This window comes from Podarcis erhardii (genome assembly GCF_964252035.2).
Source record: "Podarcis erhardii genome assembly, chromosome: 7".
Taxonomy (NCBI): Eukaryota; Metazoa; Chordata; class Lepidosauria; order Squamata; family Lacertidae; genus Podarcis; species Podarcis erhardii.
Genome location: NC_138511.1, coordinates 73,480,857 through 73,508,538, shown reverse-complemented (window position 1 = coordinate 73,508,538; position 27,682 = coordinate 73,480,857). Strand labels below are relative to the sequence as shown.

General features: G+C 43.7%; 1 protein-coding gene across 2 annotated transcripts; it reads left to right on the top strand.

Moving 5' to 3' along the window:
• The first annotated feature begins 1,349 nt into the window (after positions 1 to 1,349).
• On the top strand, positions 1,350 to 20,998 carry IL20RB (interleukin 20 receptor subunit beta). 2 transcript variants are annotated; one of them, XM_081869474.1, is made up of 7 exons: positions 1,350 to 1,601; positions 9,923 to 10,043; positions 12,078 to 12,268; positions 15,743 to 15,867; positions 18,481 to 18,631; positions 19,137 to 19,279; positions 20,184 to 20,998. In XM_081869474.1, the coding sequence occupies exons 1-7, from the start codon at positions 1,547 to 1,549 to the stop codon at positions 20,307 to 20,309; spliced, it is 912 nt and encodes a 303-aa protein (XP_081725600.1). In that variant the 5' UTR covers positions 1,350 to 1,546; the 3' UTR covers positions 20,310 to 20,998. The 2 variants fall into 2 exon arrangements, with proteins under 2 accessions (XP_081725600.1, XP_081725599.1); XM_081869473.1 differs by having other exon boundaries at positions 1,353 to 1,601; positions 19,134 to 19,279.
• Positions 20,999 to 27,682: the final 6,684 nt, after the last annotated feature.

Genomic DNA, 27,682 nt, shown 5'->3' with positions numbered 1-27,682 from the left:
CCTATACAGAATTGTCTTCAGACGGCTTGGGGATCAGATAACCCCATACCCTCCAGCATTTTTCTCCAGTGAAAATAGGGACATCCTACCATACCCTCCAACATTTCTCCAATGAAAATAGGGAGGTCCTAAGGAAAAGCGGGACATTCCAGGATCAAATCAGAAACTAGGATGGCTTCTCTAAATCAGGGACGTCTCTGGAAAATAGGGACACCTGGGGGGGTCTGTTGCAGGCTTTAATTGAATGTTACAGCACTAACAAAAATCACAAAAAAACTGAGCTAGTTTGTATCACAAAAATACAAACTAGCTCAGTATTCTGGGGAAAGTCCTTAAAATATTTTTGGAAGCAATGTTGCTTTTTTAGCACACGCTAGTAATGCACATTTATTCAGTAGCAAGTCTTATGGGTAAGCATGGAGAAGATCAAACTGTCCAGATTTGAAAACTTACAAGTTAAAGAATGCTGGTGACCAAAGAAAAGAAAAGAAAGCATGAGCACATCATCATCATCATCATTATTAATTAGCTGCTTTACCCGTTGAAATGACTGGAAGCAACTTACAACACAACAAAAATACTAAAACTACACTAAAACAATAAAAAACTTTTTTAAAAAACCACAAAAATATGCACAAATGAAAGACAGGTCCAACACATCCTGTCCTATCAAGGGAGCCCATGAATGCTTAAAAAAAACCTCTCAGAACTACATCTCCCATCAGCCCCAGCAAGGCTAACCAATGGCTACGGATGATGGGAGGTGTAACCCACAAATGTATTAGTCTTTCCTCAAAGGGGAATGCACAAACCCCTTGCTCACATTACTTGACCTTTTCTGCCCCTTTGCCAGCTCTTTAGCATTCTTTATTTAAGAAGAAGTATCCACAACTATCTACTGTACAATAATTCCAGCTTGGCTTCACTTTTTTTCTCTCTCCTTCCAACAATGTTCCCATGGGATGATAAAAAGGTTCAAGCAGGAAGTTATTTATGTGGGATGAGAGTTGGGTGTGGGCAGATGTCTTCATTACACCCTTGGCCATTTGTAATGGAGACGTGGCCTAGTTTCCCATGCATGGCAGGTATAAATAAATATCAACTGTTGGGGTTTTCCAAAGCCTTCAGACTACAACTTTCACTCCAGAATTTTGATAATATCTGGTAGTTGCAACTGAGCTTTCTTCCAAGTTGTCGATTGCCTAATCTCAGAGCCAACGTAGCCAGCATTTTTTCCTCTCTCTCTCTAGGTCAATTGCTCAACCTATAGGAAAATACCCAAATGAAATTAACTGAACCTGTTACAGAACCTAAATTACCTGTGGCCACACCTTCCTGAGCAATGCAATTGCATGTGTAAGGTAGGATCCAGTAGCAGCCACACTCGTGACTATTGGAGCAGTTTACATGCTGCAGCAACGGCAACAGCATTCTGCACTGAACATTCAAGTTGCCATTCAGCTCAGAACATGGAGAGACTCTTGGCCCAGGAACAGAAAATGCCAGGGCCAGCCATACCCCAGCAGACTTCCTAATTTGGAGTGAAATGGCAATTTGCTTCCGGTCCTTTATCTTTTCTTTGATGCCACTTTTTGTGTCAGGTATGTGGTTATTTATGTTTGATCCCGGTTCAGAATGATGGGGCATGGAGCTGGGGGGAAATTGCCTAGAACTAACTGTAACTTCCAGATCGCCTAGATTTTCTTTATACTGTATCTTAAAATGAGACTCTTCTCCAAGTAACATTAATTGGTGAAATCTGTAAGATATGTCCTAGGGAGAAAGGGACTTTTCCTTCCTTCCTTCTTTTTATTCTTAGAAAATGCTGTTTGCTGTTTGTTTTATTGGGGTGGGAGTGTTGTTTTAGTTAGCATGAGTTTGCCTTTTTCTGTTTTCCTTTTCTTTTACCTGCATATTTTGTTTTTTTGTATTCATGTGGTGAGGAATGGGATGTAGAAGGAGGGGAGGTGGGTTCTATTTTTGTTTGTGTGCTTATTTTTTGCGTACATTTACAGACTCACTGTTAAAACCGTGTTCATGGAAGACAATCTTACTACGAGTGATCGATAAAGAAGAAGGAGGTGTTGATGTGGGAAGGATCTCTGTGGATAGCAAGGGGGGGAGGGAAGAGGGAGCTTCACCAGTCTATTGGTTTGAGGTGCTTTCTGGGTGCTTAATTCGGCAGTAGATGTTGTTGCAGGGTTGTCAATCTGTGATTTGTGGGCTTAGCTGAGGTTGGTTCGTAGTCCTGTGTTCAGTGGAGCTGTTCTGTGAGTGGTACTTTACTGTCTTGGTTTGCATTGTCATGTCGTTTCTGTTATTCTTTCTCTTGTTGACTGTCGTTCACTCATTAGCTGTATTTTCTTCTTGGTTGTTGTTCGGTGGGTCAGATGGCTGCCATTCTGGTGGAAGGTTAAGTCTGAGGTTCTCCAGAAGTTGCAGGGCTTCAGGTATGCCGGTGGCCATGTGCTGTCTTGTGTCAGTTGTTACAATGAGACAAAAGTCGGTACTTGATTCCTGCTTGTTGAAGATGTTGGATACAGGGTCGTAGGTTTCTTCTTCGGTTTAGGGTCTCTTGCGATAAATCCTGAAAGGCCAGGATGCGGTTTTCTCAATATTGGAAGTTGGTTGAGTTTCTGAGATTTTTATTTTTGTAGCAGGTGAAGCACACGATGATGTCTCGTGGAGGGGTGTTTGGCTTTCGGCATGGGTCTTAAGAGCTCTGTGTGCCCTTTTCAGATCATCTACTTCAAGTTTTAGATTTGGAATTGTGGTTTTCAGCCAGCATACAATGAGATCAGCCTGGTTTTTGTCTTCCGTTTTATCAGGGAAATTTCGGAAGCCAATATTGCAGTGTCTACTGTGATTTTCAAGGTCTGCTAGTTTAATTCTCGCTTCCATGCTTTCTCTTTCTTGGCAGCTATCCGTATCAGCTGATTTATTTTTCAGACATGCGTTTTCCTCTCGGAGTTGCTCTATTTGTTTTAGTTGGATCTGGATTTCCTTTTCTAGATGATGCCAGTGAAGGTCTCCACTTTGGAGGTCAGGTCGCTGATTTTTGTCTTCAGGGGAGTCACTGTGTTCTTCAATAGTTCTGCTAGTCTCAGTTAATAATAATAATAATAATAGTAATTTTTATTTATACCCCGCCCTCCCCAGCCAAGGCCGGACTCAGAGCGGCTTACAAGCAATAATAAAAACAAGTTGAATGATTACAACTTAAAAAACAAAATTTAAATACAACATTAAAATATTAAAATGTAGCCTCATCGCAGAAGGAGAAGGAAAAGAAAAAAGAAAGAGAGGGAGGGAATCAAATTGGCTCCAAGCCAAAGGCCAGGCGGAACAACTCTGTCTTACAGGCCCTGCGGAAAGAAATCAGATCCTGCAGGGCCCTGGTCTCATGAGGCAGAGGGTTCCACCAGGCCGGAGCCAGAGCTGAAAAGGCCCTGGCTCTGGTCGAAGCCAATCTAACTTCCTTAGGGCCCGGGACCACTAGGGTGTTGCTATCTATGGACCTTGAGGCTCTCCGTGGGGCAGACCGGGAGAGGAGGTCCCGTAGCTAGAGGGTCCTAGGCCGTGAAGGGCTTTAAAGGTCAAAAGCAGCAGCACCGGGAGCCCTGTACACCGAGTTCCATTTACCTCAGGTCCCTTTTTGTTGTTGGGCAGTTGTCATCATGGGGAGGCGTTGCGACCGTTTAGGCATTCGCCATCTCCTTGGCGGAAGAGAGGGACTTTTCTTTTCTTTTCACTTTTTATGTTTTATTTCATTTTATATACAGTCTTTACAACAGAAGACTTTACAACCCAAATAAACCAAAATACAAGCAAGAACATGACTCACATGTTTTAATTTGTAACATATTCTTCTCAGATTTCCTTATTTTACTGTTCATTAATATTAGTCTCCTTCTTTTGACTCCTTGTTCTTGACCTCTTAAATCACATATACCGGTATATCTTTAACAATTTTCCAAATACTGCCCTATACCTCCCTCCCCCCATGCTCGTAACTTCCCTTCACCCATGTGGGATCTTCTCTATATACTATTGATTCTCGTTGTGTTGACAGAGGTATTGTGTTTGTTGTTCCATATATGTTATGCTGTTGGGACACGGGTGGCACTGTGGTCTAAACCACTGAGCCTAGGGCTTGCCGATCAGAAGGTCGGCGGTTCTAATTTTTGTGTGCTGCTCTGGTTTCGCCAGAAGCGGCTTGGTCATGGTGGCCACATGACCCGGGAAAACTGTCTGCGGACAAACGTCGGCTCCCTTGGCCTATAGAGCGAGATGAGCGCCACAACCCCAGAGTCGTTCACAAGTGGACTTAACTGTCAGGGGTCCTTTACCTTTACTTTTTTATATGTTATGCTATTGTCTTATATCCCTGCGCACTTTAACTATTGCATATTAAATTTGAGCTCCAAAACCAAATCTTTTCATGTATTCCTTTATGGGACTTTTCTCTGGTGATGCTCCAAACAGTGGTGTGTGATGAAATTGTCTGTAGGAGAACCGTTAGGGCCAGAGGTGCCAGCTTGTGAGGGTAATTGTGGGGAGGGCGCTGTGTATGTGAGCATTGTGCCTTCTTCCATAAGCCAGGCAGATGTTTCTCAGGCTTTGGGAAGGTAGCAGAAGGGATCTTGGACCTGTTGGAGCATCATGCCTCCCTCCCTAAGCCAGGCAGAAACTTTCCGGGCTTTGGGAAGGAGGTGCCAGGGGAACATTAGGGGACTAGCCTAGTCCACTGACCGCACACCACTGACTCCAATTTAGGAAAACACTCTGCAGGGCGGTTTTACTTTTTGGCACTGGGTGTTAAAATTAGCCAGGCCTTTTAAATTGGTTTGATGACCCTCCCCACTTCTCTTACATCCCGAGAACTTTGATTTCTGTCTTAGCCTATACAAATAAATACATGTACACAAATGTTAAGACAGCAATAGCACATAGTCTATCCATTCATTTTATTTGTTAATTAATACAGTACAGTGTAGGATGCTTATGTTTTTCCTTATTTTTTAAAGCCAAAGGCATTCACTCTCAAAGAATTCTCCTTCATGTTAGAAGACACAGACCTAAAGGGACGGGTGGATAAAATCTTAAGCCATTGAGAATCTTTCAGTTTGCTTATAGGGTCCGTCTTTCACACCAGTTTCAAAGTAGTAAGTGAATAGAACTGGGATTGTATCAGTAGGGGATATATCACACAGACCCTGCCTTTCTGGGAGCTTGCTAAAGTTAGATGTTCATAAAGTGTCATGACTCTGTGGTTACCCCATGCCAATCTTTCAAGTGTTCCAGGAGTTGTGGTTTTGTAAGTGGCACATCGTTTTCATAACAGTCTTGCAGGCGATGGAGCCCTGCTTTGGAAAGAATAGTAGATACTGCTAAATGATCTTGAAATTGTGGTATATAAGGAAGCAGGATTTAGGGTGAGGAATCTCGTTTCTTATACCATCTGCTCCATACCTTTATAGTACAACCTGTTAAAGAGTTATGTTCTTTATTGGAAAATAGTAAAATATATATACCTGGTATAAAATTATAAGTGCACAAAGTAAAATAAGACATGAAAAGAATAACAATTGTTAAGACACCCGTGTAAAAAAGGAAAAGGGGGGGAAACTTACAAATTTGCAAGGTTATTCTTGTACTTAACCTAATATCAACTCTCAGAACACTTAACAAACTATTATTATTTTTTTGAATAATATTTATTAAAGTTTTCCAATTAATTACAAATTAATAAAACATCCAATTTCAAATCTTTTTCCAATTACATCCTTTCAGGACTTCCCCTTCCCTCCCCCCCTTGTATTCCAAATCTCTCAAATGATCTCAACAAGTTCTTCTCCTCAATTCAGACTTGTTATCCTTAACCCAATTTTTTTTTTAAAAAAAACACACATTATTTTCCATTCCCCTAAAATCGGCTTATTCCCACCACGAGTTCCCCACTTTAGAATACCATGTAGATGTATATAGCCTAAATAAAACATAGTTTACGCCCTTTGGATTCCACATTTCCCACCCCCCCTTTTCCCGGTTGCGTTCCCAATGTTCCTCAATGTCCGATATTTCCACGTCTCTCTAAGTCATAGTCCTTTGCCAGTCCTCTTTAGTTTCGAATGTCCAATCATGGAAGGATTCTGTCTCAAAGAAAGGCCCATTTTTTCCATCCAGATTTTTATATCCAGGAGTGAAAAACTCCAAATTATAATCCTTAAGCTTGTCAAATCTGGATGTCCCAAACGTCCCCACTTTTGACTTGGTCCAATTCTTGTTATTTTGTTGTTCTTATTGATCACACTCCTCTTTCTATTTCTTTCTGTCCCTGTTTTCCTGCACAAATGTCCTAATTCCAAAAGTTAGTTCCTTTACAGAGGCTTGTTATTCAGAAACAAAACATTACGTCAAGTTCCTTTCATTCCACAACAGATGATTCCATTGTCTTCTTCGGTGTAGTGGCCTCTGTAGTCATAATAATGTTCCATTTCTGCAGTTTCCCAGGAGGTAAACAGTTCTGTTCCAATTTCCAGCTAAAACCACTTGTAATATCCCTCGGCTCCTCTAGGTGGATTGCAAAAACTGAGTTCTCTTCCAGATCGCGTCCATTAGCCCTAGTAACTTTATAATCCTTATTTAAAACAATTTGTATCCAATTTATAACAAATATAACCAGCAAAGTCCTTGTAACATAGTCTCTATCTTATTTTCCGCTTTGACAGCTCTTTGACAGCTGTCAAAACTTGCCTTTCTCCTCTCCAAACTCCGTCATCGATCGCTCCCGGGGTTCCAGGGGGGGTTGTTTTTAAGTCCGAATTCTACTTTCCTCCTCCAGCTCAATCTCATATTCTTCACTCGTGAGGTTAAAAACTTGCCAAAATGATGTTACTCCGATCTTAGTTATCAGATCCTTTGCTTTGACCCTTCTACAATGGAGGGGGTGGCTGACTTCCTTTTTTGCGCCTCCCCCGCTCGCTCCGAAATTTTTAAAATTTTTGTCCCTCTTTTTAGTCCAAGTTCCAATTACTTACGGGTTGTTCTTTTAGGTCCGAATTTTCAAAGGAAAAAGCCAGCGCTCTCCGCCGAATGGCATGCGGCTTCGCACGGCAGGGATAGCAGAGGACTCAAAACACCACGCTTCTCCCCGGCACCCGATCCGTAGCCTTTAAAAAGGCTCCTTCACGAGTCGGGAGGGCGCTAACGGTGTCAGCCGAGTCTCCATGTCCACGGCCCCCGTGGCCGTGGTTTTTAAGGGTCCCCGCATCGCCGGTGCGGTAGGACCCAGCCCCTGTCGTGCAGGCTCCCTCCGGAGCTCGGAGGGAGTCCGCCATTCGGCGATGGCGCCGACCCGGAAGTCTGAACACTTAACAAACTAGTCCCCAGGGTTCTTTGGTGGAAGCCGTGATTGTTTAAAGTGGTGTGGTTACAAACTTTGTTGATAAAGTTAAAAACAATTATCAAGCATAGAGTGTTATCTTCCAGGACAAATACATGCACAGATGTTACGTATTGTGTGCAGTCATCCACATTGCATCAAAACGGAAAATCTCTTACATTACAGATTAAGCTCACATCCACAGGGTATACTTCAGTCTAGAGATTTAAGATAATTTCTCCATGGTGACAGAGATGGAAGGGAGATTACTATTATTAATAAATTATATAATTAACTATATTTTCCAGGATTCCTCAGGGGAAGCCAGGGCAGTTAAAAGTGGTATAATACTGCTTTAAATGATGGGGACCTTAAATGTGCAAAAAAACTACAACCCTGGTCTATTATGTATTTCTTTTATATATATGTGGTGCCTTTCTGCTTAGGTACCAAAGGCAGTTCACAATTGTAAAACACTAAAACAAAAAACAAAAAATCCTATAAAATGGAGAGTGGCCAAAGTCTCTCAGGTCAACTGAAAGCTGATGGTAGGTTCTTCCTCCCCTGGGCTTCATCACTTCTGCCTTCCCTCAGGTCACACAGGTCTTAAGTAGCCCCGGAGAATAGTACTGGTGCCCAGGTAGTTCCTTCAGACCATTGATGGTCCTTACAAGGAGCTGACGGCATATGCTTCTTGGCCTGAGCTTCCTCAGAGCTATATCTCCTTGAGTACTAAAAAAAAAGAAAAAGTGGTATCTTCACAAACAGGAAGACAAGTTTGAGGGGAAATATGTGACCCATGCACATGACACGAGGAACCAAGTTAAAATGAATTGTACAGAAGGCCCTCAGGCTACTCAATCCTCAAACAAGTGACGCACAAGATTTGGTGACTCCTCCTTTCCAGCCTACACCTTGCGAAACAAAATTCCCCCACATATTCTTTTAGTCTGGTTTTAGCTAGGGCTTTTTTTTCAGCCGGAACTGAGTTCCAGCACCTCTCAGGTGGGCGCCATTGCCATTCTAAGAGAATGAGGGAGGTGTTCATGGTGTGTTCTCACACCTCTTTTTTATTTTAAGAAAAATAGCATTGGTTTTAGCCATTAGCCATAACCAGTGCTTTTTCTGTGACCAGTACTCACTGGTACCGAGTCGCCTATTGCTTTTGCTGCCCATGTCAGCTATGTTGTGTTGACGCCTGTAATGCTTTTATCAAGATATGAGCCCTGGCGCCTTATTATTGTTGTTTAACCAGAAAGGCACTTGCCATAACAATATACAGCTGCACTCTCCCAGAGTTAGGAAGCTTCTGCTTTTGATTAGCCACATTTATCCATGTCGTCCAGACACGCAAATTATGGTTAGGTGCAAAGGACTCTTCCTTCTCCTTAATTAAACCTTTGATCCACCCACTGCTGTTTACACCGAGGGGCAAATGCTCTCCTGGAGATGGCAGGAATTAAACTTTCACATGTGAAGCATGTGCACAGTCCTCCTTATGAACATTATAAAACAAGCCAGCTTCAGTAGCTATGGTTTCAAGTCGACTTGTTTGAAGGTAATCATAGTCAGGGATTTTTCATTTCTGGCACTTCTTTTTCTAGAAAAATATCGCTGATCGTAGTTAATGTTAACCGTAGTCTAGACATCATCATTATCAGCCATCGTAGTAGTAGCGTTTTTCTTTCATAGTTCAATCTGAAAGAAAAAAGGCCTCCCAGAGCAGTTTGCATCTATCAGTTATGAGGCAGTCCCTGCCCTGAGGCTCATAATCTAAGATACATAGCACACAAGGAAAGGTGGGGAGGAGGGGAATAGCAAGTACAGAAAACGAGTTCAGGCACTAGTTCGTAGTAACAGATGTCTTGTTGCAACCATATGGAATGGAGAGATTTGAAGAGGAGGAGCCAGACATTGCTAACTGGTTGAAGGGTAGGCTCTGCCGTTCCATCTCTTCCTCTCCTGTAGCCTGATGGAATGAGTGCCATTGGCAGATGACAGCTGAGGAAAGGGTCTGATAAAGATGGTCTCTTAGCAGAGCTGATGGAGGTGCCCTGCAGCCCTAATTGGGGGAAAACTAAGCAAAAGCCCTTTTATGTACAGGAACTGATCTTTGAAACACAAGTGTGATTTCTACATAGGCAGCTGCCCAAATTTTCAGAGTGTGTCAAATAGCTAGAGCAGTGGTTCCCACCTGGTGGTCCATGGACCCCGTTCACAAAACAAAAACTTCAATAGGAATATCAAGAGTTTCAAAAGTAGGGATTCTGCAGTATTTAGCTAATTGGGAACCACTGATCTAGAGCATCTTTGACAGATGTTCATTTGACTTTTATATATATATATAAAATCTCCAAGGTAGTGGATTCCACACCTTTCTCAGACAAAGCTGGACATGAGCATGTCAGTCTGTATCCTGTTGACAGAGCAACCCAGCGGTAACAGTAACCTCTGCTCCTCCATAATAACTCACAGAGCCAATTGTAACTTCTGGTTTTCTCTCTTTTTTGCATGTTGCTGGGTGATTCCTACGCAAAGGTGTGTTACTGCCAGCTCCTCGGAACATCACAATCCTGTCCACTAATATGAAGCACTTTCTAGTATGGAGCCCGGTGACAGTGCCTGGAGCAGCTGTAAAATATTCCGTCGAGTTTCAAGGGTAACTTTTCTTCACACTGAGTCTAAACATGGAGTAACTATCACTGCTGACCTTTCTTGGGACAAGACAGAAGAGTCTTAAATTATGCATGGTGTGAGGAAATGGATAATTAGAACACGGGGTTGGGATCATCCAATTAAGCTGAAGGGAACTTATTCACACCGTTCAGTATTAAACTATGGTTTCCAAAATATATAGTTGATGTTTTTAAAAGGGTAATAATAATAATAATAATAATAATAATAATAATAATAATAATAATAATTTATTTATACCCCGCCCTTCCCGGTTCAAAAACCGGGCTAACAACAAATTTAAAACACTTTAAAACACTTAATTATAAAAGCAGCATAAAATACGGTATAAAAACATGAATAACAATAAAAATCAAAAATCAATCAGATAATCCCCATTAGGCAAATCCTGCTGCTAGTCATGATGGCAGAATGCCTCTGGATATCAGATGCTGGAGGACAACAGTGGGATAGCCCTATTGCCCTCATGCCCTGGTTGTGGGCTTCCTGTAGGCATAAGCTTAGCTACTGTTAGGAGCAAGAACCTAGACTGGATAGGCCTTTGGTCTGACCCAGCAGGGATCTTATGACCCAAGCCAATGCAAGCTGTTGACTATCAGAGAGGGCCTATCCTGCTCCTTTGGTTGAGCTCTTGAAAATTCCCTCACAGACTGGAACATGTAGTAGGGCCTACCCAACCCACACATTCAGCTGAATAATGTGGTAAATATTCTGAGGTGGTCAAGTTGACTCTATTGCTGTGTACACACGACCAACTTGAAACACAGCCACATCATTCTTTTTCTCAATAAGGATCTAAATTGGTTTCTTTTGGGGGTGGGGGAATGCATCAAAATGCATTATTTCATAAGAAACAACAGGATAGATTTGGAATGTGGCTGTTGTGGTGTGTACTCTGGTTCCTAAGTGGGAATGTACTGAATGCAGAGTAAATGGGGTTGTGCACACAGCCTATGGTTCCAGACTACAAAGGAGGTGCCTTTGAATGTTCCCAAGCGTTAAAAACAAAATTCCTGCAAGTGAGAAAAAAGTAGAACATTGCGGAGAGAGGTTCTAGCCCAGCTTGCTCCCTCTTCCAGGTTTCTGCTTGTAAAGTATCCTTCAAAAATGTTATTACCCACTTCCAGTTTGGAGCAATACAACCCTTTCTATTCCCACATAACCCTAATGTGACATTCTGATGCATGTCTTTGGGCCCAAGCCATAGTTATTAAGTGGCATTGCAGTAAACTAGCCCATGTGAGAAGGTTGGAAAGAATTGTATCTGCTACCAGACATGTCTGCCCTTGTGGAACTATTCACGTTGCAACACATGTGTGTGAGGCTTCCTAACAAATATTCTTTAAAACGTGCACAGAATATTTGCTTTGGGGTGGGGCGGGTCACCCTCAAGTGTACAGTGTGTAATTTGTACTCTGCTTTGATCTCAGTCTTCTATAACTCAACTGAGTAACACACTTTGCATACAGAAGCCCCCAGGTTCAATCCCTGTCATTTCCAGGTTTCTTCCTGGAGAGCTGCCACCAATAAGCATCAACATTATTGAGTGAAGTAGGTCAGTGGCCCAATCGACCGCTTCAGTTGGCGGAACTGGCAATACTACACATAATACCTGTTCTTCATTTGTAAGAACTCAATTGTTTAGTGTGGCAGCGCTTACAGAACTCTCTGCCTATTGATATATCAAGCAGATGCCTTCACTGTACTATTTTCGGCACCCGCTAAAAACATTCATGTTTAGACAAGCCTACCAGATGCTTAGAAGGTTGAGGTAATTTTAATATCTGTTTCAGTATGTTAACTTCTGCATGTTTTAAAGCAGAGTCGTAATCTTTTCTCGATGTCACTGTTGCATCTTTTGTAAACCACTTTGAGGAGGTTTTCTTTACAATCAAGCGGTGTACAGATTTTATGTAATAAATGAGTAAGAACCACTGCCTTCAGCAAAGCGTGTTGCATTATTTCCCCTAATTTTTCTTCTTCTTCTTCTTCCCCTCAGAGAATATGAGAGAGACTATGCCAACGACAGCTGGATTCCCATTGGAGAGTGTACGGGCATTAGTGTTACTCAGTGTGACATCACAGAAGACATTTCTGCCACTGTGCCGTACGATCTACGTGTCAGGGCAGGTGTGGGGACCAAGGCTTCGCACTGGGCCACTCTCAGCAGCTTCTTCAATCGTGTCACAAGTAAGTGCATTCACGTGCTCCTCTGTGATGCACATCTCACGCTGGGATCCTTAGAATAATGGTAGGTGCTAATGATCCCATTGGGGGACTTTGTTCCTACTGAGGTCAGTCCTGGGTGTCAGCAAACTGGCACTATTGAGCAGCTTAGCCAGGACCCGAGCAGCTTCTCCTGGAAAAGAGGAGATTGGATAGCCATCTTCAAATATGTCAAGGACTGTCACATGGAAGAGGGAACAAGCTTGTTTTCTCCTGCTCTGGAGGGTAGGACTCGAACCAATGGCTTCAAGTTACAAAAAGGAGATTCCGACTAAACATCAGGAAAAGCTTTCTGACATTAAGAGCTGTTCAACAGTGGAATGGTTTCCCTCAGGAGGTGGTGGACTCTCCTTCCTTGGAGGTTTTTAAGCAGAGGTTGGATGGCCATCTGCCATGGATGCTTTAGCTGAGATTCCTGCATTGCATGGGGTGGACTAGATGAGGCTTGGGGTCCCTTCCAACTATACAATTCTTTGATTCTATAAACCTGCCTGGATCCCACTGAAGCAGACTCATGCCTTGCCCTCTCCTCCTTCAAAGCTGAGGAAGGCAGCTTTGAGTTGCAGTTTTAAATTTCTCACAATGCACTGGAGCACTCGATGTACATATAGCATCACTCCAGGGCACTTTGTGAAATCTGAATGGCAGCTCAAGTCTGCCTGCCACTCTCGGCAGGTAAGCTCTTGACTGAGTTGGGAAACCAACAGCATTTTGCTGTGGGACACTCCTCCCCACAAACTTGGTCCTGATTAAGGTGATAAAACTGTGTGTGTCAAACAATTGAACGTACACAGGTTGGGGCCTACATAGGGTGCCAACTTAGTTAAAATATTGGGGGAGGGGAGAGATAAGGGCTTTCCCGCATAATCAATCATATGATGCTGTGCATGCACACCATTTGATTGGCAATGCCCATCAACTTTAGGGCCCCCCGGCCCCCTCAAATATTTTATCGTGGTAGGCTGAACAGACCTCAGCCCCTAGGATTTGGCTCCTGTGGGCCTACGTAATGGTGGGCTGCCTCACCATTGGATCTAATGACTTAGGGATTTTCCTGTGGAGAATTACAGCAAGTGCAGTTCTCCCCAGTTCTCTGCTTTAATTTGATGGAATTTGCCACGGTTGAGGCGGAAAATCTGTTTTGAATCCCATGGCTCAGCCTTCCACAAATGTGAGGTCGTAATAAAAACGGCTTTGGAGCAAGTGAGTTTCCGCCAGCACATTTAACCTAATAAACACACATCTCTCCATGGAGGCGCAGGTCAATTCTGTATCCAGGGCAGCTGTCTACCAGCTCCACCTGGTACGCAGGCTGAGACCCTACCTGCCTGCAGACTGTCTCGCCAGAGTGGTGCATGCTCTAGTTATCTCCCGCTTGGACTACTGCAATGCACTCTACGTGGGGCTACCTTTGAAGGTGACCCAGAAACTACAACTAATCCAGAATGCAGCAGCTAGACTGGTGACTGGGGGCGGCCGCCGAGACCACATAACACCGGTCTTGAAAGACCTACATTGGCTCCCAGTACGTTTCCGAGCACAATTCAAAGTGTTGGTGTTGACCTTTAAAGCCCTAAACGGCCTCAGCCCAGTATACCTGAAGGAGCGTCTCCACCCCCATCGTTCTGCCCGGAGGCTGAGGTCCAGCGCTGAGGGCCTTCTGGCAGTTCCCTCATTGCGAGAAGCAAAGCTACAGGAAACCAGGCAGAGGGCCTTCTCGGTAGTGGCGCCCACCCTGTGGAACGCCCTCCCATCAGATGTCAAATTGATAAACAACTACCTGACATTCAGAAGACATCTTAAGGCAGCCCTGTTCAGGGAAGTTTTTAATGTATGACATATTAGTGTATTTTTGGTCTTTGTGGAAGCCGCCCAGAGTGGCTGGGGAAACCCAGCCAGATGGGCGGGGTACAAATAATAAATTATTATTATTATTATTATTATTATTATTATTATTACCTAGAAGTATGGATTCCAGCTCAGAAAATGCGACTTCCAGACAAAGTTGTTTCCAAAATTTGACAGTTGATGCAGCATTTTTCAACTCTTACTTTTAGTTTTTTGCCCTAGCTGGAAAAGAAGCCAGGGCTCCCTTTTCTTTATCAGTTGATGTGTAGGAGTGAAATTCAAGAGTACAAGCTGGTCAGATGCTTCTGATTCTATCTGCCTGAATTACCATTCTCTATGCAATTCATAAAGGCACGCTGTATTTTGGATGGTATAGTCTCCCTTCGAATCTAGACAGAACTGGTTTGTCCTTCCTTCTTCTGTAGCTATTGCTGGTACTATTACTGTAGATGATGCCTGCAGGCAAAACTGATAACTCAGCAGACCAAGAAACATTTCAAGTCTATGCAAGATTGCTAAATGCCTGGCCCTGATGGTGGAATCCAGTTTCCACTCCCAACTTAGCCCTGAGGGGTTTCTACTAGAAAAACAAGAAGGAATCGGAGAAAACAGGTGACAGATTCAAGATGGTACCTAAAGATTTGTGCATCAGCATGAGAGCACCTCACAAACTCAGTACATCAGCACTGAACATAAAGCTGTAAGCTTCTGCTCAAGTGGATCACTTTGGGCAATACTATACATTCCATAGACTGGGACCACAAACGAGATAACCACACTGAATGCAAATTTTGCACAGAATGCACTGTAAGGACTAAAGCAGATGAAATGTTTGAGATTCATGAATGGATCTTCTCTTCTCTCTCCCTCTCTCTTTTAATCAGATCAGCTGAAGTAGGCTAAGATTGAGTAGGACGACAGCATTGGGGTGGGGAGGGGAGATACTTAATGAGTATATGCCAAATACCCATCTGATCTCCTTTTAAGTTCAGAACATTTTGGAAATTCCAAATTAGGCTGGCAGCCTCCAATATGGTGTTCATGGGGACCTGCCGAGGTCCCTCTCTGCCCTCCATTATTTATATTGCAGGGTGTTGTTATTTAAACCAAGGTGATGCTGTGCCTGGCTACAAAGCATATGGTAAGCATCCAGAAATGCCATCTTACCTCCTTTTCCTCATAAAGCCCCTGTCCCGTCCCATCTCCCCTGGCAGCTTTGCCTGCTTTTTTTCTGTTTGTTTGGGGTATGTATATTTGTCTTTTTTTCTTTTCTTTGGTATGGGAACTTTTGGAAGTTGCATTTTCCCCCTTATTGTCTGATTTTTGTTTTGGGATGTGTATTGGTATTGGGACTGAGGGGCTTTTTGAGGGGCGGGGTTCCTGAGCATTGACAGTTTTTGTTCTATGAAATGGGTATTTTATGATGCTCACAACAGTTTCTTAGATTTCCAAATGTTCCCCCAGGCTCAGAAAAGGTTGGGGACCCCTGCTTTAGGCTGTTCCACAGCATATTGATCCTTGTTTCTCCTGAGCTGGGATGCGAGATTCATGTATGGTCCCATGATGGATATGATTCTGTCGTTTTCACAGCCTCCCTCATTCCACCTATGTTGACTGTCACAGCTGATGGATATCATTTGCTAGTGGAACTTGAGCGTCTAGGACCTGCCTTTGAATTCTGGATATATTACTGGAAGAAGGGCCAAGGGCACAAGGTACGTTTTGGTCTTCTATCTGGCCTGAGAATGCAGGAACAAAAGAGAAGAAAGTTCTCTTGCATTACATGGACAAGATCAAATGCATTGATGAGGAACCTGTGGCCTTCCATATGTTATTGGACTTCCACCAGCCCTGGCCAGCATAGGCCATGATCAGAGATGTTGTAGACCATCAATGTCTGGAGGACCACAGGTTCCACATCCCTGGTCTAGAAGTTAGGTTAGGCTATCCTGAAGCTCGGCCAAAAACTCTGAACGTTATTATGATGGAGGAGCACAGAAAATGATCCACAAGGAGACTTCACTTTAGTCCTTCCTAATTCCATTTTTCTTCTTGCTATATACTGTTGCCTGATGATGTATGCAATCTCTTTGATTCCTACTTGCTGTGATGCAAACATCCTAAGTGGGAACAGACTGTTTAAAAGATGGCCTTCTCCCAGTGAGTCTGCCTGGCCACAACAATAAACCGGAGGATCTGTTTTATATTTAATCACCATAGGAGGTCAGAATGGCTGTGGCACAGGGTATGACCTTTTCAGTTGTGGAACCCAAGGTGCAGAAAGCTCAGGGATCTGCATATCTTAAAAGACTCTTTATCAATAAATTTAAAGATCAGCTTGCAAAAAGTGCAAGGGCCTGCACTGAGAGGCTTTCTCAGTTGCTCCTTCGCAGTGAAACAGAAATTAATGCAAGGACTTTGAAGCTGGCTCAGTAGTAGATGGGCAGCCAGTACAGAGGTTTTAACAATGGTATCACATGTTGCCAGCCATGTGCCCCCATCAGCTGTCTGGCCAGTGCATTCTGCCCCAGCTGGAGCTTCTGTACCAGGGCCAAGGGCAATGATCTCAATTAAAATCACCTTAACCACAGAGCCTAGGACTTGCCGATCAGAAGGTCGGCGGTTCGAATCCCTGCGACGGAGTGAGGTCCCATTGCTCGGTCCCTGCTCCTGCCAACCTAGCAGTTCAAAAGCACATCAAAGTGCAAGTAGATAAAAAGGTACCGCTCCAGCGGGAAGGTAAACGGCATTTCCGTGCACTGCTCTGGTTCGCCAGAAGCGGCTTAGTCATGCTGGCCACATGACCTGGAAGCTGTACGCCAGCTCCCTCGGCCAATAAAGCGAGATGAGCGCCTCAACCCCAGAGTCGGTCACGACTGGACCTAATGGTCAGGGGTCCCTTTACCTTTACCTTTATGCCCTGCTGCAGTTAGCTTTAGAAAAAAGTTCAATTTGGGTTAAACCTTCCCTTCCCTACACTCTGCTATCCCGGTGAAAATTGCTTCTTCCACTAACCTACTATTACATTATTTTTTTAAGACATTGTTGCTATCTATGCAATTGAAGTAATGTCTAGTTTGGCAGCTGCTCAGCTTACCTACAAAGAAATCAGAAAACAATTTACTTGGTAGCTTTCAGAACCTTTGGTCCTTCCCTATACAATTGAACCTGGGTTAATCTCTTATTTCAGTTGTCTTGTACTATAACAATTTAACTTCCTACAACTCCCTAATTGCCCAGAATTTCTTACAACTGCCTAGAAATAAAAGGGGTGGGGAGATCTAACTTGAATTTGCTTGCAGACATTCCTATTTATATTTCCCTGAGACGGTTTTTTAATGAGTGCCTCTGAAAGTATCTGAAAGCAAAATGCGAAAATAACCAGAAATTCAAAAAGCCAAATTTGCATTCTGAAATCTTGCAGAATTTTCAAATTTGTGAACAGTTTTTGTTTTGGCTCTAGTATTTGTGCACCTTGTCTTAGGCATTTGGCTGCATTACAGAAATGGGCTGTGGTGGTTCTTCTTGTTTAGCAATGGAGTTCATTAATATTTGGGTGTCCAAACAGGATCTCATGCCAAAGCAAAGAACAGACCAGTTAATCAAATATAGGGGTGGGGAACCTGTGGCCCTCCAGGTGTTGTTGGACTCCAACTCACCTCAGCCCAAATCAGGACAATCAATGAACAGGGATGATAGAAGTTGTAATGCAATAAAGTCTGGAGTAGGGATGGAGGAGAAATTCCATTCAGTATGCATTTAAAGCAAAATCTATCAAATTTGTGCATTCCAAAACAACATGTGAACAGAAACATAGATATCTTTCAAAATTTGCTCTTATCAGAATTTTCTGATGTTCTCCAAATGATTTTTACAAAAATGCATATATTAGGTAAAAGTGTGCATAAAAACAAAGACACCAGTGAAAATAACATACAAAAATACATTATATTAGGGGGAAAGTGTTTGTACATTAGTTTGTGCTGCATATAAAATTAAGTTCAATAGGATAAATTTGTGCTTAAATGCTGAATTTTCATGAAGATTGTTTAAAATATAAAATGTGCATTTCAGACTGGCAAAATGAGAACCCAAGAGAACCAAAATTCACAGAACTTTCCATCTCTAGTCTGGACAGCTATATCTGGCATCCCCAAGCTTTGGCCCTCCAGATGTTTTGGACTACAATTCCCTTCATCCCTGACCACTGGTCCTGTTAGCTAGGGATCATGGGAGTTGTAGGCCAAAACATCTGGAGGGCCGCAGGTTGGGGACGCCTGAGCTATATGTTCCCATTACCTGATCAAATGCAACTGATTTCACCCTAGGTGTATCGCAAAGTGGTGAAAGACAGCAGCACTACCTTACATATGGACACCATGGAAGCTGGTACTGAATACTGTGTTAAAGCCCAGACCTATGTTGAAGCCATAAACCGGAGCAGCAATTTCAGCCAGGTGCAGTGTGTGAGGGCCGAAGGTAAGAACAACAAAGATACTCTCCTTTCCAGACATGGTTCTCCACTGCTGGGGGGCCAGGGCAGATAAATCTAATAAAAACTTGAACATTTGTGACACCTTTGTTGGACTTACAGGGTGGGCGATTTCAAAAGTCTATATAAGGGCTTGCGTACCATTGTTCAGGGTTCTCCTCCCTCCTGCATGTGGTGAGTGGGGACCCTGTTGCAACAGTTCCTTGAATAAAGATCAGGCTTACTAGCCGCTTTGCTTCTCAATATACTCTGGTTGGCCTCTGTTATTTTCTCCTACCGATAAAGAACCCACTTAAGGACTCTATATGGGCTCCGGAATATCCCTTTACTTCACTGTTTCACATTACTCTTCTTCAGAACAGTGCAAAGCCATGTAAACACAATGTGCAGCAGTGGCAATTATATCAATTCCCAGATGCTTTTCACCTCAGAGCCCCTCATTGTGGTTTTCTGCCTTCTTAGCAACTACAGACTCTTTTTTGTCTCCAGCAGGCAAAGCCATATTGGTCACCTTCGCCCCACTCTTCTTGGTTATCTCTGTTGTGACTCTTTTGGCCCTTCTTTGGGTTGCCTGGAAAACATGTCAGATCTGCCAGTATTCCTGCTGCCCGAACGAGAGCCTGCCGGACACTTTGGTAAGATAAGAAATAGTCTGGAGTACTGTATTGAGGTTGTGCCTTAACACTTCCAGAAAAGGTAGATGTGCCCTGCTTTTAAAAGCCATGGGTTGAAGCCTGGCGCTTATACTGTGCCTGTTACCCGGGCAGGTTATTAGAATGCATAAGAGCAGCAATCAGTCTGGCTGCAGACACATGACCATACCTTTTTAAATCACATTTCTCCCCCCCCCCAATGAATTCTGGGCATTGTTGTTAGAGGTTGCTGAGAATTGTAATTCTGTGAGGGATAAACCACATTGCCCAGAATTCTTTGTAGGGGGGAATGTTCTTTGAATGTGCACATAACCTTGAAATGACAAAAGTCAGATCATTGCGGTGCTCGGATGTGTAAATGAAGGGATAATGCTGTACGGGTTACAGGTAGCCCAATGTGTTTAAAGCTATGTAACTATATTTGCCTTTGTGCTTGTTGAACCCAACACTGGAGCAACTTAGTGAGCTATCAGGTAGAACCCTACCTGTGCTCTTCTCCCCTCGTAGCACCACCATGAAGAGGGCTAGATACTTTTAAAATTAAAAAGCAGGGTGGAATATCACTTAAAGCTGGGGTGGGCAACACTGTGGCCCTTGAGAAAACTGTCCAGCTTCCACTATCCCTGACCCTGACCATTGGCCATGCTGGCTGGGGCTGATGGAAGCCCATAAACAACTGAGGAAGCCAGGTTCCTCATTTCTGCCTAAGGGAATCAGACTTACACAGGCCCTCTTATGGCTACAGCCCTGAGCACTGCTTTGAACACTGAGCTTTGCAATACTAACCCAGTACCTCCATCCCTCTGCAGTGGTGAAGTAAATGCTCTTCCATCTTTTCCCCATTACTGTATGTTTTTTTTTTCCCTCCTCCCCCCCTCTTTTCCAGAAAGTAACAGAATCACCTGCTAGGCTACTAAATTACGGGGGAGAGGAGACGGAGAAATGTGATGCGTCTGTGCAAGTGCTACCCCCTGAAGAGCTTCTCCGCTTGTGGATTCATGAAACTCTTTAATATCACACCAAGGACACAATCTGCAAGATGAGACTGCAGTGCTGCTCTCCTTTTTGCCTCTCCGAGTAAGGCACACACACACACACAGGTAGCTTTCCTCTCCTAACAACACAAAGACAGAAAATTGAGGGTTTGCTTTCTTCAAAGGGAAAGGCATCATGTGGCCAGCAAGACGGGTTCCTGCGCTGAGGGTTTCACAGAGGGGGCTGGAGCCGACCCATTCATCCTTGTCTGACAGAGAACAGCGGCCAAGCTTCATGGATAGCCACAGAGGCTGTGATCCTAGCTGCTTATCATCATCTGCTTAGCTGAGAGTTACAAGACCTTGGGCTGATTACAATGTGCTGGGTTTGCTTTTTAACATAAAGGTGCAGTGCTAGAAGGAGATGCAATTCAAATCCATGTTGATTTTGCAGAACAGGAGCAAGGAGCAGCAGGTTCGAATTCAGTGACGGACTGTAGCTTAGCGGTAGCAGCTAGAGCACATGTTTTGAGTCAGAAGGTTCTAAGTGCAATATCTGGCACCTCTGTTTAAAAGGATCAGTTAGAAGATGGTGTGAAAAATCCTGAATGCCAGAGGAGACAATACTGGAAAAGACTGACCTGGTACAGTGGTACCTCAGGTTACATATGCTTCAGGTTACATACGCTTCAGGTTACAGATTCTGCTAACCCAGAAATAGTGCTTCAGCTTTCCCCCGGACTCCCAACTCTTGGGCCCCAGACTCTTGGCCTGGCGCCCCTGAGAGCCTGGTGCCTATGGTTAAGGCGGCCCTGCTTATTTCAGCACTGTTTAACCACAGATTGTCAGGTTTGGGCAACGTGATCAGAGGCGGAGCTAGCTGCTCCGGCACCCGTGGCGAGCGCCACCTGCAGCAATGTCACCCCCGCTCAGGGATGACACCCAGGCAAGCCGCACCTACCACACACCCCTTCCTCCGCTAGTGCATGTGATTTAATTTTTTAAAAATATAAGCAAAAGCTTCCAAATTCCTCCTCATGTCTGCACTGGAAGAGAGGTGCACAAACCTGAGGTTTGTTGAGGCTCCTTCTTGTTACACTAAACTATGGCTTAGTATTATGTTTGAACTAGCTCAATGAGAGAAGGTCCTCACTTAATGTAGGCATTTCAGAATTTTACACAGAATTCAACAACACATGGGTTGTCTGCCTTACATTCAGGAACTACTGTGCTTCTCCAAATTAGTTCTAACTTACTGAAAGTTGTTTACTTCCAGTGCCTAATCTGATTGGGTTAAACTTGGCCACATCTTACTTAAATGGATTAAATCACTTGTTGTGGAACTAGTTTGCTGCTTGAAAAACATTCAATTTCTGGGCCAGGTTTTAAAGTAAGACATATAACAAGTTTTGCATTATTTTGGTGGATTTTTTTTTAACTATACAAGGCATTGGAAGGCTTGGAAAATATTTTTAAATACTGAAACATGCATAATTGTTTTTATGTAGTTACATATGATTACTACTTAAGTTCAAAAAGTTACCTTACAAAAGTTATGGTATCCTGAGTACTGCAACTCTGTGTAAAAGCCTATGCATTCCCAATGTTAGCCATAAAATATAGAGATATCTGGAAAGCAAAACAATGTTTTGCATGTATATTTTATAGTCCTCAGATGTGCTATGCCAGTAATAGGGCGTGCAGGAAGATATCATGTAACACAGCAATGCTGATGCATAGGATTGGGGTGGGGACAGGGAAAAGAACACAGAGCACCTAATTATCTTGGCATGGAATTTTAATGCAGTCCCAACTCAGCCGTACAGCAAAATCTGACATAACCAGACTGTGAAGTGATGATGTTACAAAACTAGATTAGGATTGCCACATTTTCCCCTGGCAAAACCTATGTCCCTTTTAAGAGCTGAACAAAAATGTAAAAATCTAACCAAGTTCTTTACTACTTACCTATGCAAGGAAAAACTGCATTGGATGAATTTCGCATAACCTTTGTCCAGAAAAAAGACAGAAATTTATCAGTTTCAGGGAGAGGATAAGGGAAACAGTGGTTGTGGCTCCTTACTTTCAACTCCTTGCAGTTGTAGTTTCTGTAGTTAAGAAAAGAGAGGAGTAAAGTATCCTGAGCAGAACCACTGTGAGCCTTCCTCTCTTGTTTGATAGCTGGTTTTTGAAGGAATATAACTTACTGGCAACTGGGACGTGGGTGGCGCTGTGGTGTAAACCACTGAGCCTTCGGCTTGCTGATCAGAAGGTCAGTGGTTTGAATCCCCGTGATGGGACGAACTCCTGTTGTTCAGTCCCAGTTCCTGCCAACTGAGCAGTTCGAAAGCATGTCAAAGTGCAAGTAGATAAATAGGTACCACTCCGGCAGGAAGGTAAATGGCGTTTCCGTGCGCTGCACTGGTTTCGCTAGAAGCGACTTAGTCATGCTAGCCACATGACCCGGAGAAAGTGGCTTAGTCATGTTGACCACATGACCTGGAAAAACTGCCTGCAGACAAACGTCAGCTCCCTCGACCAGTAAAGCAAGATGAGAGCCACAACCCTAGAGTCATTCGCGACTGAACTTAGAATCATAGAATCATAGAATCATAGAGTTGGAAGAGACCACAAGGGCCATCGAGTCCAACCCCCTGCCAAGCAGGAAACACCATCAGAGCACTCCTGACATATGGTTGTCAAGCCTCTGCTTAAAGACCTCCAAAGAAGGAGACTCTACCACACTCCTTGGCAGCAAATTCCACTGTCGAACAGCTCTTACTGTCAGGAAGTTCTTCCTAATGTTTAGGTGGAATCTTCTTTCTTGTAGTTTGGATCCATTGCTCCGTGTCCGCTTCTCTGGAGCAGCAGAAAACAACCTTTCTCCCTCCTCTATGTGACATCCTTTTATATATTTGAACATGGCTCTCATATCACCCCTTAACCTCCTCATTCTCCAGGCTGAACATGCCCAGCTCCCTTAGCCGTTCCTCAAAGGCATCATTTCCAGGCCTTTGACCATTTTGGTTGCCCTCCTCTGGAGATGTTCCAGTTTGTCAGTGTCCTTCTTGAACTGTGGTGCCCAGAACTGGACACAGTACTCCAGCTGAGGTCTGACCAGAGCAGAATACAGTGGCACTATTACTTCCCTTGATCTAGATGCTATACTCCTATTGATGCAGCCCAGAATTGCATTGGCTTTTTTAGCTGCCACGTCACACTGTTGGCTCATGTCAAGTTTGTGGTCAACCAAGACTCCTAGATCCTTTTCACATGTACTGCACTCAAGCCAGGTGTCACCCATCTTGTATTTGTGCCTCTCATTTTTTTTGCCCAAGTGCAATACTTTACATTTCTCCCTGTTAAAATTCATCTTGTTTGTTTTGGCCCAGTATTCTAATCTGTCAAGGTCGTTTTGAAGTGTGATCCTGTTCTCTGGGGTGTTAGCCACCCCTCCCAGTTTGATCAGGATGCCCTTGAGTCCATCATCCAAGTCGATAAAGATGTTGAATAAGACCGGGCCCAAGACAGAACCCTGTGGCACCCCACTAGTCACTCTTCTCCAGGATGAAGAGGAACCATTGATGAGCACCCTTTGGGTTCGGTCAGTCAGCCAGTTACAAATCCACTGAGTGGTAGCATAGTCAAGACCGCATTTTACCAGCTTTTTTACAACAATATCATGGGGCACCTTGTCAAATGCCTTGCTGAAATCAAGGTAGGCTACATCCACTGTGTTCCCTTCATCTACCAGGCTTGTAATTCTGTTAAAAAACGAGATCAGGTTAGTCTGACATGACTTATTTTTCAGAAATCCATGCTGACTATTGGTGATCACAGCATTCCTTTCTAGGTGCTCACAGACTGTTTGCTTAATGATCTGCTCCAGAATCTTCCCTGGTATTGATGTCAGACTGACTGGGCGGTAATTATTTGGGTCCTCTTTTCCCCTTCTTGAAAATAGGGACAACATTTGCCCTCCTCCAGTCTGCCGGGACTTCGCCTGTTCTCCAGGAATTCTCAAAGATGACTGCCAGTGGTTCTGAGATCACATCTGCCAGTTCTTTTAATACTCTTGGATGCAGTTCATCTGGCCCTGGAGACTTGAATACATCTAAACTAGCCAAGTATTCTTGTACTATCTCCTTAGTTATCCTGGGCTGTGTTTCCTCTGCTGAATCATTTGCTCCAAATTCTTCAGGTCGGGCATTGTTTTCTTTATCGGAGAAGACTGAGGCAAAGAAGGCATTGAGGAGTTCAGCCCTTTCTGTGTCCCCTGTTTGCATTTCACCATCTTCTCCTCTGAGTGACCCCACTGTTTCTTTGTTCTTCCTTTTGCTACGAACATACCCATAAAAGCCTTTTTTTGTTGCTTTTAACCTCTCTAGCAAGCCTGAGTTCATTCTGTGCTTTAGCTTTTCTGACTTTGTGTCTACACGTGCTGACTATTTGTTTGAATTCCTCTTTGGTGGTTTCCCCCCTTTTCCATTTTTTGTACACATCCTTTTTTAATCTTAACTCAGTTAAAAGTTCTTTAGATAGCCACCCTGGCTTCTTTAGGCACCTTCCATGTTTCCGTCTCATTGGTATTGCCTGAAGTTGTGCTTTTACTATCTCTCTCTTAACAAACTCCTAGCCATCATGAACTCCCTTTCCTTTTAGTATTACTGTCCATGGGATCTCACCCAGCACTTCCCTAAGTTTTATGAAGTCGGCTTTCTTAAAGTCAAGAAATTGAGTCCTAGTATGCTTGGCTGCTCCTTTCCGCTGTATAGTAAACTTCAGAAGAGCATGATCACTCGCACCTAATGATCCTTCCACTTCTACCCCACTAACCAGGTCATCAACATTGGTTAGGACCAGATCTAAAATGGCTGTTCCTCTTGTTGCTTCTCCCACTTTCTGGACAATGAAGTTGTCTGCAAGGCCAGTGAGGAATCTGTTCGACCTTATGCTCTTGGCTGAGTTTGACATCCAACAAATATCCGGGTAATTGAAGTCCCCCATTACTACTATCTCCCTTCCTTTTGTGTGCTTGGCCATCTGTTCCAGGAAGGCATCATCTATGTCCTCCGTTTGGCTTGGGGATCTATAGTAAACTCCCACAATGAGGTCACTATTATTCTTCTCTCCCTTAATTTTGACCCAAATGCTCTCACTTTGGCTTTGAGGTTCTAAATCTTGGATCTCTTCACAGGTATACACATCCCTGACATATAACGCCACTCCTCCTCCTTTCTTGTCTGGTCTGTTTCTCTGAAATAGATTGTATCCCTCCATTATTACATTCCACTCGTGGGACTTATCCCACCAGGTTTCAGTGATGCCTATTATGTCATATTTAGTTGTCTGTACCAAGAGCTCAAGCTCATCTTGTTTATTTCCCATGCCTTGCGCATTAGTGTACAGACATTGAAGTCCATTAATCATTCCCCCGTGTCTCTTATTTAAGGATTTTTTCCTCCCACCACTAGGTCTGCGTGCTGTTTGCTCCATTTGGTCTATGACATTTGGATGATCATCTTCATCAATTGATAGACTCCTACCTTCAGGAGCACTGTCTCCCTCCCCCACATTAGTCAGTTTAAAGCCCTCCTGATGAGGTTTCTGAGATTTTTGGCAAAAACATTCCTCCCAACCGTTGTGAGGTGCAGCCCATCGCTTGCCAGAAGTCCATCTTCAAGAAACCGCAGTCTGTGATCTAAGAATCCACACCGTTCCTGTTTACATCATTTGCGAAGCCAGCTGTTCACTTCCACTATTTTTCCCTCTCTCCCTGGGCCACATCGTTCAACTGGGAGGACAGATGAGATGACAATTTGTGCATTTAATTGCTTCAATTTCCTGCCCAGAGCCTCGTAGTCTCTTTTGATCTTCTGGAGGCTATTGCTTGCAGTGTCATTGGTTCCCACATGAACCAAGAGGAAGGGGTATTTGTCAGTGGGTTTTATGATTCCTTGCAGTCGTTCAGTTACATCTTGGATCTTAGCCCCGGGGAGACAGCACACTTCCCGAGACATCTTGTCAGGCCCACAGATCACTGCTTCTGTTCCCCTCAGTAGGGAATCCCCTATCACCACTACACGCCTCCTCTTAGGTCTGGTCGGGGTTCTTCCGTGAGCTGTCCGTTCCAAGGTCGCCTGCACATTCCCTGAGGACTGACTTTGCTGCTCGTCTTCATATACCTGATCGACTGTAATGAGGGAGAGATCCTCAAATGGAGTCTGCTCTTCGTCTTCCATGCTAGGGGAGAGGACCTCAAAGCGATTGTGTATTTCTAAACAATCAGAGCGAACCCTGGGCCTCCTACTTCTTTGAGTCACGTTTCTCCATATATCTGGCTCCTGTGTTGGTGAACTAGCCTCCTTCTCAGGGGAGTCCCCTGGCTCCTCCTTGGTGGAGACGGTGTGCTCTGTTGCTTCCAAGAAGAGCTCCAGCTCTCTAATTCTTTGGAGCGTAGCTACACGTTCCTCCAGTTGCTGGACTTTGTCTTCTAAGAGGGCAATCAACATGCAATTGCTGCAGGTAAAGCTGCCTGCAACCTTTGGCAAGATGGCAAACATTGTGCAGGAACCGCAGGCGACTGCAGCTGTTCCCTCACCCTCCATCTTGAGAACGTGTCGTTGGGGGTGGCTACAGCGGTCCTCCATCATAAGAAGCGTGCAGACAGGACAAATAACTCCCCCCCCAAAAAAACCTAGGTCTCCCCCAACAAACGTTTGAGACTAGCTCCCCTAAATCTAAAAGATGGATCAAACTGTGTGCGCCACTAGGCATGCGCCGCTGCCCTGCAAGCTCTGATAAGCTCCTCCCACAGCTAATCACCTACCTCAACAGAAACCCTGCCCCCTCTGACCTTTGCACAGGGAGAGCAGCTAATCAGCCACAAGAAACACACACACAAGAAAACCCTTTTTGCTCCTTCTTCAGCTGCTGCCCTGCAAGCTCATATTTCCCTGCAAGCTTAACTGTCAGGGGTCCTTTACCTTTACCTTACTGGCAAAAGAAGTACTTATTAAATTTTGTAATGATTTTTTGGAACCTGGACCTAATAAAAAACATAAGCACAGCATATATAGATTAATTGCTTGTCACTGGCTAATCGTAACATGGAACATCTGTATGTAAATCTTATCTGTTTGCGTGACTGAAACATACATCTGACCTATATCACAAACACAGAAAGCATATAAAATTCAATGTGGCATTATAATGGTGTGGTCAAAGTTATTATATATATTAGAAGAGACGATATGTTTAACTTCATAGTGCTTGGAAATGTGTAGATTTTTTTAAAATAGAAGCCCTGGCAGTAGTCTTCATCCTCTCCAACTTGTTTGAAGTCCTCAGTTTTGTTATTTCCAAGTGTTCTCTTTCACAGCAACAGTTGTAAAAAAGGCAGATTCCATGC

Excerpts from the sequence above, each read along its gene's own strand:
- IL20RB (XM_081869473.1), top strand. The coding sequence starts at position 1,547 with ATGGCAATTTGCTTCCGGTCCTTTATCTTTTCTTTGATGCCACTTTTT. Across the intron at positions 12,269-15,742 it reads CTTCTTCAATCGTGTCACAA|CCTCCCTCATTCCACCTATG; the intron begins GTAAGTGCATTC and ends TCGTTTTCACAG. Across the intron at positions 18,632-19,133 it reads GCAGTGTGTGAGGGCCGAAG|CAGGCAAAGCCATATTGGTC; the intron begins GTAAGAACAACA and ends TTTTGTCTCCAG.